This window comes from Phyllostomus hastatus, unplaced genomic scaffold (genome assembly GCF_019186645.2).
Source record: "Phyllostomus hastatus isolate PE091 unplaced genomic scaffold, TTU_PhHast_1.1 phas_scaffold_55, whole genome shotgun sequence".
NCBI classification, from domain to species: Eukaryota; Metazoa; Chordata; class Mammalia; order Chiroptera; family Phyllostomidae; genus Phyllostomus; species Phyllostomus hastatus.
In genome coordinates this window covers 13329890-13346665 of record NW_025334035.1, presented here as the reverse complement: position 1 = coordinate 13346665, position 16776 = coordinate 13329890, and the positions used below count along the sequence as shown (strand labels likewise).

The 16776-nt window shown below is 40.2% G+C and overlaps 1 protein-coding gene across 8 annotated transcripts in view; it reads left to right on the top strand.

Moving 5' to 3' along the window:
- The window catches only part of PRPSAP2 (phosphoribosyl pyrophosphate synthetase associated protein 2), a 71264-nt gene that overhangs the window by 27151 nt on the left and 27337 nt on the right, over positions 1-16776 (top strand). For all 8 annotated transcript variants that reach the window (XM_045824454.1, XM_045824456.1, XM_045824452.1 and 5 more), the window contains 2 exons: positions 1516-1631; positions 6794-6849. In XM_045824454.1, coding sequence (XP_045680410.1) covers positions 1516-1631; positions 6794-6849 — 172 coding nt within the window. The remainder of the gene's footprint in view (positions 1-1515; positions 1632-6793; positions 6850-16776) is intronic.

The window sequence follows — 16776 nt, the reverse complement described above, 5'->3', positions numbered from 1 at the left end:
CTGCACAGAGATAAATGAATGAAAAGTCCTCATTATCACTATATTTCAATAGACATTTACTATAGAATAAATTTCCTACTGCAGCATTTCAGTGGAGGCAAAAATGAAACAAAGTTTGACAAAACCCAAACCTCGTGAGCACACCCCTTTGAAAACGGTGATAGGTAGCACGCTGCCAGGAGCAGGCTGGCTCACTGAAACTTCTAGGAAGTTTCTGCCCTTCTCTTCTAGCCTTGCTCCTGGGCATAACATTAGGTTTACTTTCCTGTTCTTTTGGAAAGTTTTGCTTTTTTATAATTTTTCCAGTTCAAATTTTGTATGCTTTTGTAGTGATTGTTTCAAATATCCTTTACTGAGCCAATGGGTGAAGGTTCTTCATTTTTTTCCAATTATAGGACTGTACAGTTTGCCTTAATATCTTAAGATAGTATTTATTTTAATATGGCTTTGCCATATGTATTAAGGAAACTTCAAGGAGATATAATCTGCTATCATACAATTATCAGAGACATTTCTTGTTATTATCTTTGCTATTTTAAGACTTTAAATTGATGTGAAAATCATGCACCTCTGTGTAATAAAAATGACTCAGTCTTTCCCTCTCGAGTCAGGAAAAACCCAGTTCTCACACAGAGCACTTCACTTCTGACACTTTCGGTCACCAAATGTGTAGCTTTTCCCTAAACCTAGCAATTCTTTGTGACATCAGCTGGCTGGCCTATAATTTAACTAATTCTGACAGGTCTATCCAGAGATAGAGTCAGATTCCCCAGATTCAGGGCTCAGTCCCACAGATCTGTGCCCTCCCCCTCAGGTGCCAATTGCAAGTTTAGGTTGTCACCTGTGCTTCTGACCGGTCAGCCATAAATCTGAAGTTCCCACCATCCCCTTCTCGAGTTTGATCAGTTGGCTAGAGCGGCTCATAGAACTTGAGAAAACCAGTTTATCATGAGAAGATATAATACATGATACTAATGAACATCCAGATGGAAGGGCCAGCTATGTGGGACTAAGGGGCGTGGAGCTTCCATGCCCTCTCGGCTTTGCCTCTCCTGCCGACGCCTCCACCTACTCACCAGCTTGGAAGGTCTCCCAAACCTTTGCCATTGGGATTTTATGGAGGCTTTCTCATAGATGTAATCAACCAACCATTTCTAACCCCTCTCAGCTCTCTGGAGAAAGGAGGAGGGGCTTAAACTCCCTCGCTTGGTCTCTCTGGTGACTAGCCCCTCCAGGAGCCACCCAGGGTCTCCTCATGCTCTTGCCACTCAGGAAAAAACAATGGCTTTAGGAGTTTTGCACCAGGCACCAGGGACGGAGACTGATAGACAAGTTTTCTGTTATCTCACAATCTCATATTAAAATATCTGAGATACACAGATGCTGAATTTTTATGAGAACAATTTTTAATTGTAGTTTATTATATATAGTATTCTATTTTATCTAGTACTTATTTCGTACAGTACAACTGGTTATTAAACTATTTATGTGTTTGTCTCTGCTTTATTTTCAAAGGTCTAACTCATCTTATTACTATGGATTTACACCAGAAGGAAATTCAGGGCTTCTTCAATATTCCTGTTGATAATTTAAGAGCATCTCCTTTCTTATTACAATATATACAAGAAGAGGTGAGCTAGCTCAAACTTTTTTACTTAACATTTGGCTTAAGGTTGAAAGATGTTTCCGTGTCTTTGGGCTGTCCATAAAAGATTCAAACTTGATATATTCTGCTTCAAGTACTACTTACTTTAGAAATGTAATTCACTATATTTTAAAATTCCTAATCTTTAATTTCTTTTGCTAAGCTCTTAAGATTGCTTTTCCCTCCTTTGGACCTCAGTCACCAGAAGCAGACTAGTCATAATCATGAAAACTCACTCTCATCACTGGTCCATGTGTGGTCCTGGCTTTCTTTTATGTACCCATCTGTCTACCCTAACTTCCTGTCCATCCATCTATGGTAGTCAGTGTCCATGATCCTACCACCCAGCAAGTATACTAGAGTCCTCATAACTTACAGTCATTCGTGTGGTCCTTGTCAGTTACCTCCCCTGTCTCCTCCCACCTGGGAAACCATCGTCCTGAATCTTCATCTTTCTCCTAATTTCCTTATATAGTTTTATTGTATTCATGTACATGCGTGTGTGCATGCGTGTGTGTGTGTGTGTATCAATAGTATATGTTATTGAAAGATAAAAACACAAAAATACATATTTTTAAATTTTATGAAAAAGAACAGACTGTGTAATCCGTTGGGAGTTTTTTCACTTCATGTTACACTTGTGAGATTCATCCACATTGTGTGTGTCACAGCTCATCCATTTGACCACTGGCAAACACTTCTGGTGCAGCAGTTACCACAGCTTATTTATAAGGTCTGTGCTGTTATGAGAGTGTTCCTGTGAGCTTCACTGTATGTCTCTCCTGTGGTACTTAAGCAAAAGTGTATGTTGGCTGTATATACCTACAGGTGAATTGCTAGGTTGTATGGTGTGTGGACTTTTAATTTTTCCAAAGCAGTTATTCCAACTTACATTCCCACCAACAATGAATTAGATATCTTGTGGATCCATTTTTGCTTCAATACTTATATTATCAGAATTAAAAGTTTTTGATAGTTGAATGGCCATGATATGGTATCTTGTCAGTTTGCTGGGTATATTTCTGATGACTTTAGAAGTTGAACATCCTTAAATGTTTTTTTTTTTTTTTTAATTTTGAAAAAGTACTTTCATCTCCAATGGTTTTGTTTGTTTCTTTGTGAGCTACAGGCATTCTTTTTTAACTCTCAGTCTAGCCATGTGTTAGGGTTTGTTTTACATATGTCTCTCCGTTTCTATCTTGTCTTTAGTTTTCTGTGGGGAGTCTTGGTATGCAGACATACTAAAAATTTTTTTCATTGAGGTGAAATTCACATAACATAAAATTCACCAATTTAACACAAACTATTATCACCTAGTACAATCACAGTGTTGTGCAACCACCACCTCTGTCTAGTTTAAAACTTATTACTCCAGAACATCCCATACTCATTAAGTACTCACTCCCCATTCTTCCCTTCCTGCAGCCCCTGGCAACCACTAATGTGCTTTCTGTCTCTGGGGATTTGCCTGTTCTGGATAGCTCATATAAATGAAATCATACAGTATGTGACCTTTTGCATTTGGCATCTTTTACTTAACATAATGCTTTTGAGGTTTACCAACATTATAGCATGTATCAGAACTTCATTGGTCTGTGTGTACCAGGACTTTTTAAGGAAATTGTGAAGAGGAAAGCTACAAATATATTTTTACTGTGCCTGTTGAAATCCTATCCTATCTTACCAACTTTTAAAATAGGAACTTCTAGAGTTACCCTGTTCCTGACTGAATCACACTCCACCCCTCAACCCCCAAGTATTCTTACTGTCTTTATATCAAGCCATTCTCATTATCACAGAAATGAGATATGGCAGGACATGGAAAACCAGGGACAGGGGAGGGGATTTGCAGCGGAGTGTGGAGTGTAGGGCAATTGGGTTCTTTGTGGTTCCACAAGTGGCCCGATGATGTTTTCCCTTAATGGTTCAGAGAGAAGTTGGGAGTTTGGAAGTCAGACTTCCTTGACATGTGGTGTGTTTTCTCTCTCTACTTGATAATGAATCATCTTTTTCTCAATTGAAAATTTCTGTTTACATTGGCAGTGTAGGGAAATGCATGTCTGTATGTAGTAATTCTGACAGTAGTGATAAAGGCCCAGATTCCCTGCCCCACCACCCTGGTCCTGGGCCCCTTTGCAGAGGTAGGCCTCGGTACCAGCTTGCTTTGTGTTCTGTATCCTCTTAGCTTTCTCTTTGTGTCTTCCTCCTTGTCTGTATACCAGTGATTTTCAACCTTTTTCATCTCATGATGCACATAAACTAATTACTAAAGTTCTCTGGCACACCAAGAAATGTTACATTTTTTGGTGATCTGACCAAAAAATAAGTATAATTTTGATTCATTCACATGGGATGGCTACTGTTGTGTGGCTGTCTTCATTTTCTTATTTGATGATCTAAGGGAAAAGAGGTCTGTGCCCCTGACTAAAGTCAGTTATTGCATGTTTTATAAATTCTTGTGGTGCACCAGTTGGAAATAGCTGCTATATACACATAGTTGTAGATACTGATTTATGGGTCCTTAAAAAAAACATTGACATACTGTTCGCATTGTTTTCCAATTTGTTCTTTCCCAGGCTGGCATGGAGGCCTTTCCATGCTAAGATGTGTAGGTGTACCTCTTTCTTTATCATGTCTACATAGTACATGTTCCTTAGTTTAGAACAGTAATATCCAGTAGAACCTTCTGTGACATTGGAAATGCATTATCTGCTGTTCAGTGTGGTGACCACCAACCACCTGGCTAGTGACTGTTGAGCCCTTGAAATGTGTCTAGTGTGAGTGGAGAACTGAATCTTTCATTTTTTTAGGCTTAATTAATTTAAATAGTTACATGTTGAAATGTTTAAAGCATAAGTTAACAGAACCCATTTTTCTCACCATTTCCCTCTTGATTAAGTTGTTTTAATTTTTTACTCTTTAAATTGAAATACTTCATTTTCAAAATTTATTTATTTTAAGCCATGTTGCTTTGAAAATTCTTAACATTTCTGAGGACTTATATGAGTGTTCTTGTGAGATAATTAAGAAGGGATTGCTTGATTGAAAAATATGTATATTTAAAAATTTTCAGTAGACACTGGAAAATTTTTAGCTTTGTGAATATTTAATAGGTATCATAAAAATTGCAGTTATCTAAAGGGGCTGTATTAATTTACACTCCTAGTAACAGTGCTTATGATAGTACCTGTTGCCCATGCCTTGATTTTGCTAATTTGTAAATAAAACAACAGTACATTATTTGAATTTTTTTTACTTCCCTGATTTCTAGTGTGATTATCATGTGGGGTTTTTTTGGGGGGGGGGTACAGAATTTTCCCCATCTAAAATAGTGTTTTACATTTTTGTTGTGGTTTTGTAATTTCAGCAGGATGTGTCTGGGGTGGATCTTTTTTCCATTCATCTCTCTAGATACTCAGTGGGTCCCTTTCATTACAGGGAATTCTTTTCCCTGTAATTTGGTATTTTATCCTGTTTTTTCCCCCCTTGGGAACTGTTATATGAAAATTTTGGATGTAGTCTATATTGTTTAATTTTTTTTTTTAAGTTTTGTGTCCTTATATCCCTTGCTGTGGGAAAATTCCTTGGCTTACTCTCCCAGGTTGGTTCTTCAGCTGTGTCTGTAGCCAGCCAGCTATTGAATTTCTTACTTGGACCATAATCACTTCCTGGATTTCTTTTTTAGTTCTTTTCCATAGAAACTTCTTTGTTTACACGTTTTTCTGCTTTAACTTTTTTTATTGTTGTTTAGTTACAGTTGTCCCCATCCCCCCCCCCCTTGCTCTCCTCTGCCCCATCCAACCCCTGCTCCCAAAGACAATCTCCTCCCTCCCCATTGTCCTTGTTCATGGGTCCTTTGTGTATGTTCCTCTTCTTTTCCCTATTATCCCCCTCCCCTCTGGTCCCTATCAGTTTGTTCTTTATTTCCATGTCTCTGGTTCTTTTTTGCTCATTTGTTTGTTTCTAAGTGCCCATCAGTAAATGAGAAGATCAAAAAACTGGTACATTTACACAATGGATACTACACAGCAGAAAGAATGTAGGAACTTCTTTAACTTTTGAGGAGAAAATAGACCTGTTTTTATTAAAGAGTTCTTTCTTAACTGTTTCCTCAGTTATTTCTTCTCTTGGCTGGGTTTGTTGCTGTTTGATGACATTTGATAAGTCAGGAAAGTACATTATAAAACAGTTTAGAAAGATATCTAGTGAAAATAAGGAAATTGCCTAAATGTAAATATTTTTTGCTACCTTACCCACTGATAGTGTCGTATAAGAACATCTGATCTATGTGGTTAATCAGTTTTTTGTTTGTTTACTAAGTATTTCCTATTTAGTGCTTTCCCATATGCTTGGCATTCTCCATGATGCTAACTATAATTTTAAGCGCTTCTAATTGTGAGAAAAAAGCAGTTGGGAGATATAACTGAATGAAATGATATAATTTAATGATGTGATTAAATGTTAAGAACATAAAGTATTGAAAATATTACCTAGATGAAGTTAGAAACATACTCAGCTTGAAAATAATTCTGTCTTAGAAACTCTCAGTTGATTATGGATATATCTTCAGTTATAATTATCACTAGCATAGATCACTTCAAGAGTTCCCCTTCATTGACTCCAGAGCAGACCAATACTTTAGTTATTTTCTTAAGGGCTCTTAATATCTTTATAAAACAGCACTGGACTGATTGTCTTTTAACAAATTGGTTTCTTCATTATATGACTGAGATACAGTAAATAGTGGACGTACTAATTTGGAATTTGACAATTATCTTGGGTTCAGATTGCATGGATATCATCCTTACACTTTGAAATGACAACTTCTTGATGACATAACAAATTCTCATACCACATTACCAATATCTGCTGGCACATAGAAATGATCTAATCACCAATTAGCCCAGGTTTTTTCCTGAAAGAGGTCTGTGAGGCTTATACCTTGATAATATTTTTTCTAGGTAGGCATTTCTTCATTTTCCAAAGGAGAAATTTACTTTGAACTTTTCTCCTTTTGGAAAACTTTCATCAAACGACCAGGTGCCGGTTTTGAGTTAGTTGCACTGTTCTGTTTATTGATCTTTGGGTGTTGGTGTGAATGGCCTTGTGGAGTCATGGGAGTAACTCCCAACCTCTCGTCTGTCACAGATCCCAGATTACAGGAATGCAGTCATCGTAGCCAAGTCTCCAGCCTCAGCAAAGAGGTAGGTGGTGCTCACGACTTAATGCTCCTGGGTCCACATCCAGGGTTCAACCTCAGTGGGGCACACTGGTGTCCCTTATGTTTATTTTGTGGACTGATAGTTTAAAAGATTGTCTGCTGACTCGGTTTGGTAAGTGATGATTAATTTTCTTTTTTTGTTATAGCCCCAATCTGTAACCACCAGTCATGTTTCTTGACTAAAGCCATCCAGATCTGGGCATTCCTGACCTAGTGCTTCCCTCACTCTCAGAATGGCTGCTGCTGGTTGTCATTCTTCAAGTCTGGCATTTATAATACTAGCAAATACACTTTGTAGTTGTGTACTGCCTTGAACTCAGTAATTTATTAACAGGATTGTATCTAGCCCAGTGACCACATATTGGTATGTGTTAAAAGGTGACATTTTACAAAACGAAAACACCCTGAGGCTTCAAATCGGGCAGTGCTGAGAGAGTCACCTGTAACCTGGAGTAACTGTTGAGTTGTCACTCTAGTACTTGCTGTGTTTGGGCTGAGAGGATTTCATATACCAGTGTTTCCAGAGAAGCCACTCCAGTGCAGAGGGAAAAAACAAAATCAAATGTAGAAAGAAATGAAGTCTTTTTCCTAAAAAAAGCTGTAAAATTATTTCCCACAATTGGATACCTTTGCTCACTGGGTCATTGCTGAGTCCTGTGCAATGGAAGAGACAGGGCCATCTCCAGCCCAGACCCATGGACTGGTAGTATTAACACGGAGGGTGGGGAGCTTGACACAGCAAGCATGGTGTGGAAGGGTGACAGATAAGCAGTTCCCTGATAAATTAAGAATGACATTTGGTACATTAATTAGGTTGGCCTTTATGATAGCCATGAAGGTGCCCTGTTCTTAGAGCTGTCCTCCTAGTGCAGCCAGGGCTGTGTCCACACATGCCTCCTTTGAGAAGCTCCATCAGTCTTCTGCTGCCCATTTGATTAAGTCACAGTAAACTGTGACTCATTTTGGAAGATAAACATTTCAAACAACTTTTTCAAACAAAAAGGCTGAATTAATTTTAATTTAGTGATTTGTTTTTCTCTGATGTACGGGCTTTTAAAAAATTAAGGTAAGAATCACAACATACAGTTAACCATTTTAAAGTATACGGTTCACTGGTATTTAGTGCTTTCACAATGTTGTGCAACCACTGCCTCACTCCAGTGTCCGTAATCACTCTCTGTTCCCTTCTCCCCTCAGCCCCTGGCAACTAGTAACCTGCTTTCTGTCTCTGGATTTGCTTATTCTGGATATTTCATATAAATGGAATCATATCATACCATATATGGCCTTTTGTGTCTGATTTTTTTCACTTAGCATAATGGTTTCAAGGGCCATCTATGTTATAGCTTGTGTTAGCATTCCATTTCTTTTTATAGCTGAATGACATTATACTGTATGGATATATTATATTTTATCTGTTCATCCACTAATGGACCATTGGGTTGTTTCCACCTTTTGGCTATTTTGAATAATGCCGCTATGAATACTTGTTTTTAAGTTTCTACATTGAAAAATGCTGTTATTTATTGTGGATGTATACCTAAGATTGAAATTCTGTGTTTACATTTTTGAGGGACCACTAAACTGTTTTTTAGAGTAGTATCTCATTGTGGTTTTTTAAAAAATATATTTTATTGATTATGCTATTACAGTTGTCCCATTTCCCCCTTTCATTTCCCTCCACCCTGCATACCCTCTCCCACCCACATTCCCCCCTTTAGTTCATGTCCATATGTCATAAGTTCTTTAGCTTCTATATTTCCCATACTGTTCTTGCCCTCCCCCTGTCTATTTTCTACCTACCATCTATGCTGCTTATTCTCTGTACCTTTTCCCCTCTCTCCTCCTCCCACTCCTCTGTTGCTAACTTAACTCTATGTGATCTCCATTTCTGTGGTTCTGTTCTTGTTCTAGTTGACTGCTTAGTTTGTTTTGTTTTTGTTTTAGGCATGGTTGTTAATAATTGTGAGTTTGCTGTCATTTTACTATGCATGTTTTTTGTCTTCTTTTTCTCAGATAAGTCCCTTTAACATTGCATATAATAGGGCTTGGTAATGATGAATTCCTTTAACTTGACCTTATCTGAGAAGCACCTTATCTGCCCTTCCATTCTAAATGAAAGCTTTGCTGGATAGAGCAATCTGGGGTATAGGTCCTTGCCTTTCATGACTTGGAATACTTCTTTCCAGCCCCTTCTTTTGAGAAATCAGCTGACAGTCTGATGGGAACTCCTTTGTAGGTGACTGTCTCCTTTTCCCATGCTGCTTTTAAGATTCTCTCCTTATCTTTAATCTTGGCTGATGTAATTATGATATGCTTTGGTGTGTTCCTCCTTGGGTCCAACTTTGGGTCTCTCTGAGCTTCCTGGACTTCCTGGAAGTCTACTTCCTTTGCCAGATTGGGGAAGTTCTCCTCTATTATTTGTACAAATAACTTGTCCACTTGTTGCTCTTCCTCTTCTCCTTCTGGTATTCCTATAATTCAGATGTTGGAATGTTTAAAGATGTCCTGAAGGTTCCTAAGCCTCTCCTCATTTTTTTGAATTCTTGTTTCTTCATTCTTTTCTGTTTGATTGTTTGTTTCTTCTTTCTGGTCCACTCCATTGATTGGAGTCCCAGTTTTCTTCCCATCACTGTTGGTTCCCTGTGCATTTTCCCTCATTTCACTTAGCACAGCCTTCATTTTTTCATCTAATTTGCGGCCAAATTCAACCAATTATGCGAGCATCCTGATCACTAGTGCTTTGAACTGTGCATCTGATAGGTTGGCTGTCTCTTTGTTGCTTAGTTGTATTTGCTGTGGAGCTTTGATCTGTTCTTCTGTTTGGGCCTTTTTGTCTTGTCCCACCTGTTACACATGAGGGGTGGAGACTTAGGTGTTCACCAGGGCAGGGCAACCCAGTTGCTGGGTTGTGATGCTGTATGTGGGGGCAGGGTCCAAGAGGGAACAGTGGTGCTTGCTCCTCTCTCTGTCAGCTTTCAGTCCCTTCCGCCACTTCCCTCAAGCAAACTGGGACCTTCTGGTACTGATTCCCATGTGGGTGGGCTTGTGTACATACCAGGACCCTGTGGGTCTCTCCAACGAACTCTCCTGTGAGGCTGGGAGTCTCTCCCTGTGCCTCAGCACCCACAGGTGTTTTCAATTGGTGTTTTGAGGCTTTATTTCCCAGCGCTGGGACCCTGGGTTGTGCGGCCTGTCCTGCTCCCCACTTCGCCAGGTTTATCTGTGCGTGAATGTGGGACCGCCTGGTCAGCTAGCCACCTTGCTTGCAGTGCCTTGCTTCTCAATCGCTGCCTCGCTGGGTCTGCGGGTTGCCACCCTGTGCCTAGGGTCTGCCAGCCACATGCGCACCCAGGGTCAGCCTGTTGCTTCTGTCTTGCGTGCCCGGGGTGCCTTGCACGCCTGTGCCACCGCTTTTTGTGCCACGACCCCTCTCTGCCTGGCTGTCTGACTCCGCCCCGCCTACAGGTCTGGATGAATGTGTGTACTTTAACTCCTTGGTTGTCAGACTTCCATACAGTTCAATTTTCTGTCAGTTCTGGTTGTTACTTTGTTTCTAAATTGTTGTTGTCCTTATTTTGGTTGTGCAAGGAGGCACAATGTGTCTGTCTACGCCTCCATCTTGTCCAGTTCATCGTGGTTTTGATTTGGATTTCCCTAATGACTAATGATCTTGAGCATTTTTTTATGTGCTTGTGGCCATTAGTATGTCTTTGGAGAAATGTCTGTTCAAGTCCTTTGTTCATTTTCTAATTGTGTTATTTGTCTTTTTGTTGTTGAGTTATAGGACTTATTTATAGATTCTAGATACTAGACCCTTATCAGATACATGCTTTGCAAATATGTTACCCCATTTGATAGGCTGCTGTCTTTTCCCTTTCTTTATAATGTCCTTTGACATACAAAAGTTTTTAGTTTTTATGAAGCCCATTATAGCTTGTTTGTTGTTGCTTGTGCTTCGGCATCATATCTAAGATGCATTGCCCCTATGTTTTCTCTTAATAGTTTAGTTTTAGCTCTTATATTTAGGTTGTAGAGCTGTTTTGAATTAATTTTTTATACGGAGTGAGGCAGGGGTTCAGCTTCTTTCTTTTCCATGTGATCATTCAGTTTAGTCGTCCAGCCCCACTCGTTGAAAAGACTATTCTTTCTTCTTTGAGTGGCTTTGGTACCATGTTAAAAATCAGTTGACCATAGATGTTTACATTTATTCTGGACCCTTGGTTCTATTCCTTTGTCTGTATGCCAGTACCATCTTGTTTTCATTACTATAGCTTGGTAGTAACAGTTATATCTAAACAATCAGAAGTGGGTGGAAGTGGGAATATAGGCTTTTTGCATGTCTTCCATGAACTTCAAGAGGGGAGTGGCCTTGCTGCCACTGAGTTGGTAAAAGCTGTGGCTGCATTAGGGCTCCTTGGACACCACCCATGGGGGTGGAGGGAAGGCACGTCTTCCCTGCTGAGGGGTGGAAGTCCAGGTTTCGTGCTGCACTGACTCTGGTAAGTGGGGCTCATCATTGCTGAGTAGGGATGAAGACCTAGCTCCCTACTTGGCCTTCTCTTAAATCACCCACTGAGGGGTTTTGGAGTGCATCATAACTTGGCAGGGGAGGAAGTATAGATCTTCTACCTGGTCTTTACTCATGTATCAGAGGGATACAGTTACAATTTTTTCCTTGATGTTTGTCTGGAGTAAGACTGTTATGGTTGTCAGGTTTTCTCACATGCAAGGCGGTTCCTTTTTTGGTCCTTTGGACAGAGTAGGCTCTTTGAGGCTTTGCCCACTGGCATGTCTGGGTTGCCTGCTTCTCTAGTCTTGGGTCCCCTAGCCAATCTGCTTTCTTCTCTCCACCATTAGTGTTTTCTTCTGTGTGTTTCACATATATGAGGAGGACCCCTCCCAAAACCTAATTATATTCTGGAGGGTGGGTCCCTTGTAGTGCAGGCTTCTTCCCCTAGGTGAGTGTTCTGGGAACTCATCTGTATCAGTGTAGCAGCTGGCATTATTGTGAGAGGCTGCTTTTGGCTTCAGTGAATTTTTTCAGTGAGTTGTAAGAGTGAAGACTCTTTCAGCTTGTTTGCCCATCTCATGATGGGTGATTTGTGAGTGCATCTCCCCAATACCACACTGAGTGTTCAGCAGTTTTTGACCAAAACATCATGACCTCCATGCCCCACCTTCCCTATTATATATGACCTTGCCCCAAGCGATCTGCTTTTGCTTCCCTGGATGAACAAAGTTCTCAAAGGGAAGTGTTTTTGCTGATGTGGAAAAGGTGAAACAAAAAACAATAGAAGCATTAAAGGGCATCCAAATCAACGAGTTCAAAAACTATTTTGAGCAGTGGAAAAAAAATGTCTCAATAGATGTATTGCATCAAATGGAGAGTACTTTGAAGGTAACTGAAGTTTAAACATGTAAGAATAAATACACAATTTTTATTAATACATTACTTTTGGGGGGGATCCTCCCTCGTATAATATCCAGGGTTTTAGTTGTACTTTGTGGGAGGGGTACTCCATCTCAGTAGAAGCAGAAGTGGCAGCAGTATATTTTGATAACTTCGTTTCCCACTAAGTACTGTGATGAATTTTCTTTTGACTTGCCCATCTGGGTAGTCTTTTGGTAACTTCTATAATTCTCATTTTACATCTAACATCACCTGTAGATGAGGTGGATGGATGAATGGTAGAGTTTTTATCATTGTAGTAGCCTTTTGTTCAGCTTATTTGACATTAGTACGGCAGTGGTGTTTGTTATTTATCCAGTCAGATGTTTATTAAGAAACTATTGTGCTAAGCCACATGTAGACCTAGGAAGATACCCTCAGGGAGCTTGTGTTGTATGTCCAGTGTTACTATTATGGACCCAATGTTTGTACCCCCATCCAAAGTTCATATGTTGAAATTTTAATATTACCCACTGTGATGGTTTTACGAGGTGAGACCTTTGGGAGGTCATTAGGTCACGAAGGTGGAGCCCTTGGGGATGGGACTGGTGCCCTCATAAGAAGAGACAAAGGGAGCTTGCTGCTTTGGCTCTCTGCTGTCTGCCTTCTGAGGATACGAGAAGATGGCCACTTGCAAACCAGGTTTGCTGATGCTTTGGTCTTGGACTTTTGGCTTCGAGAACTGAGAAATAAATTTCTGTTGTGTAAACCACCCAGTCTGTGGTGTTCTCTTGTATTAGCTAGAACTAAGACATTAGTATCTCATTTGGCCTTCTCTACCTAGGAGGTCAGCATTTCTCTCTCACAGAGATGAAGCACCCCTAGGAAGATGAAGCAACTTATCCAAGGTGATTCAGCTACATGCTCTTCACTAGAAGGTAGTGGCACAACTAATTACTTCTTAGAATGTTTTCCATGCCAGTGATTATGGGATTTGGGTCTTGGCCAAATATGATTGGAATTGATTTGCCCATTTACCTGGTCTTCACTTAATACATATATGAATTCCACTGCATGCTGGGTGCTGTGCCAAGTTTGCTAGACAAAATTTCGACAGCAGTTTTCTAAGGTGGTGAGCAGTATAGTCATTGCTCCTTTCCTCTGGAGCTTGCTGACTGCCCCCCTATGCTGTTTGGCCTGTAGATCATTAGATAGATTGGAGTGAAGGATCCAATCTTTTCTTCCCCCCTGCCCACCTTCTGTAATTTTGTCCATGTAACTTACACTGCATTAAAGAAGTATTTTAAGATGGAGATAGTTGCTACAGAAGGCTAATTTTTATACAGATGAGGTTATAAAATAATATAATTACAGCTTGGGATTTGCTCTCTGCATTAAAAGTATTGTGAGAGTTCTGTGGTCAGCTGCCTCTGACATAGTGAAGTCGACTTCATGGCTGTCTGTATCCCATAGCTATGGAGTAGTGATTTTCTTTTACTCTAATGTCCTGATTTGCATATTCATCCTGAGTAAGAGTTTGAAATAGCACTATCTGGTTTAGAGACATAACATTTAAAAAAATATTTTATTGATATGCTATTACAGTTGTCCCAGTTTTTCCCCCTTTGCCGGCCTCCACCCAGTAGCCCCATTCCCTCCAGCAATCCCCACACCATTGTTCATGTCCATGGGTCGTGCATATACATTCTTTGGCTTTTGCATTTCCTGTACTATCTTAACATCCCTGTCTATTTTGTACCTACCAATTTGTGCTTCTTAATCCCTGCACCTTTCCCTCTATTCTCCCCCTTCCCCTCCAATCTGGCATCCAAAATCTCTATATCTATGATTCTGTTTCTGTTCTGCTTGTTTGTTTAGTTTGTTTTTTAGATTCAGTTATTGATAGTTGTGAATTTATTGCCATTTTAATGTTGTTAATTTTGATCTTCTTTTTCTTAAATAAGTCCCTTTAACATTTCATGAAATAATGGCTTAGTGATGATGAACTCCTTTAGCTTTACCTTATCTGGGAAGCACTTTATCTGCCCTTCCATTCTAAATGATAGCTTTGCTGGATAAAGTAATCTACCTCTAAAGTAGGTCCTTGCTTTTTATCACTTTGAATACTTCTTGCCAGCCCATTCTTGCCTGCAACGTTTCTTTGAGAAATTAGCTGATAGTCGTATGGGAACTCCTTTGTAGGTAACTCTCTGCTTTTCTATTGCTGCTTTTAAGATTCTCTCTTTATTTTTAACCTTTGGCATTTTAATTATGATGTGTCTTGGTGTGGTCCTCTTTAGGTCCAATTTCTTTGGAACTCTCTGAGCTTCTTGGACTTATAAGTCTATTTCCTTTGCCAGATTGGTGTTTTCTTTCATTATTTTTTCAACTAAGTTTTCAATTGCTTGGTGTTCATTTTCTCCTTTTGACACCTCTATGGTTTGAATGCTGGTACATTTGAAGTTGTACCAGAGGCTCCTTACTCTATTCTTGGTTTGTTTTTGGATTGTATTTTCTTTTTCAGATTTATTTATTTATTTGTTTTATTTATTTATTTATTTTAGAGAGAAGGAAAGGGAGGGGAAAAGAGAGGGAGCGAACCATTGGTGTGCAAGACATACATTGATTTGCTGCCTCTCACACACCCCCAACTGGGGACCTGGCCTGCAACCCAGGCATTGCGCCCTGACTGGAAAACAAACCGGCGACCTCTTGGTTCACAGGCTGGCACTCAGTCTACTGAGCCACACCATCCAGGGCAGATTATTTTCTTCTTGCCCTTCTGATTGAATTTTTCTTTTTCCTTGTGTTCCAGATCTTTGATTTGATTCTTGGTTTCCATCCCCTTTACTGTTGGTTCCCTGTAAATTTTTCTTTATTTCACTTAGTGTAACCGTTATCTCTGCCTTGGTCTTTTTTATGCTATTGAAGTACCCAGTGAGTTCCTTGAGCATCTAATAACCAATGTTTTGAACTCTGCATCTAATAGATTGCTTATCTTCTTTTTGTTTAGTTCTTTTTCTGGGGTTTTGTTCTGTTCTTTCATTTGGGCCGTATTTCTTTGTCTCCTCATTTTGACAGCCTCCATGTGTTTGTTTCTGTGTGTTAGGTAGAGCTATTTCAACTCCTTGTCTTGGTAGTGTGGCGTAATGTAGAAAAGCACACCCGTAAGTTGGATGGGGCAGAGCCTTGGGTAATTGCATGGGCAGGGCAATCCCTGTTAACCAGGTTGATGGAGTCTCAGGCATGGTGCTGTTGCCCTGTGTTGGGGAGGGCTCAGAAAAATAACAGTGGCTGCTTCCTCGCCTCTGGAGTTTGGTTTGGGAGGAAGCTGTCCCCCAGCACTAGCCATGATGCCAGATACTTCATTTTCTCCCCTTTTGCCACTGGTGTCCTTCAAGCTGACGTCCTGGTGCTGGAGCCCAGAGGGAGTGAGTCTGTAAGTCCTAAGTCCCTTGCAGACCCTTTAAGAGGAGACACTGAGAATCCCACAATTTCTTCCACCACCCAAAACCACACTGGTTTTTACAGCTGGAAGTTATGGGGACTTCCTGGCACTGGCACCCTGGGCTGGGTGGTATGGTCTGGGGTTTGGATCTCTCGTTCGTGAGAGTTCCCTCCCGATTTTTACCCACCACATGTGGGTGTGGGATCACCTGGTGCTCATCTCTGCCCCTCCTACTTGTCTGAATGAATGTGACTTCTTGGTTATTGAACTTCTGTGCAGCTCAATTTTTTTATGATTTTGAGTTATAGTTTTGTAGTTCAGTTTTAATTTTTGTTGTGATTATGCAAGGAGGTGAGCCATGTTTACCTACACCTGCATCTTGACTGTAAATGACATGCTGTTTTTTTATCTGATTGTTCCCAGCTTCTTCAAGTTCTTTAATTTTTTTCCTTACCTGAGGACATTTTTTCATTGCTTTTTTTTTTAGAGAGGAAGGGAGAGAGAGTAATATTGATGTGAGAGAGAGACATCAAATGGTTGCCTCCTGTATGTGCCTGGACTAGGGATCAAACCCACAACCTGGGTTGGTGCCTCAACCAGGAATCAAACCCGCAACCTTTCGGTTATGGCATGATGCTCCAAACAGCTGAGCCACACCAGGCAGGGCCTTCTAAGTTTTTCATTTAGCACCTAATCTTAGAAAACTGTGGTAGTTCATTTAAAAGTTCATTTATTAGAGCAGCAGGAGGATAGTTAAACTAGGAGTCAATAGACATGAACTAGGGCTTAGCCAGTATTTGTGACAATCTTAAGAACCACAGTCAGACAGTCTCTACAAGCCTCAGTTTCCTTGTCAGTGAAATGAAGATAACACCTGTACTGCTTGTCTTATCTTACAGAGTTGTAATAAGCATCAGGGAACATATGAAAGGATTTTACAAATTAAAATACCACTATGCAGTCCTGACTGAAGTGGCTCAGTGAGTTGGGCATCATTCATAGACTAAAGGTCACCAGTTCAATTCCCAGTCAGGGCACATGCCTGTGTTGTGGGCCAGGTCCCCAGTTGG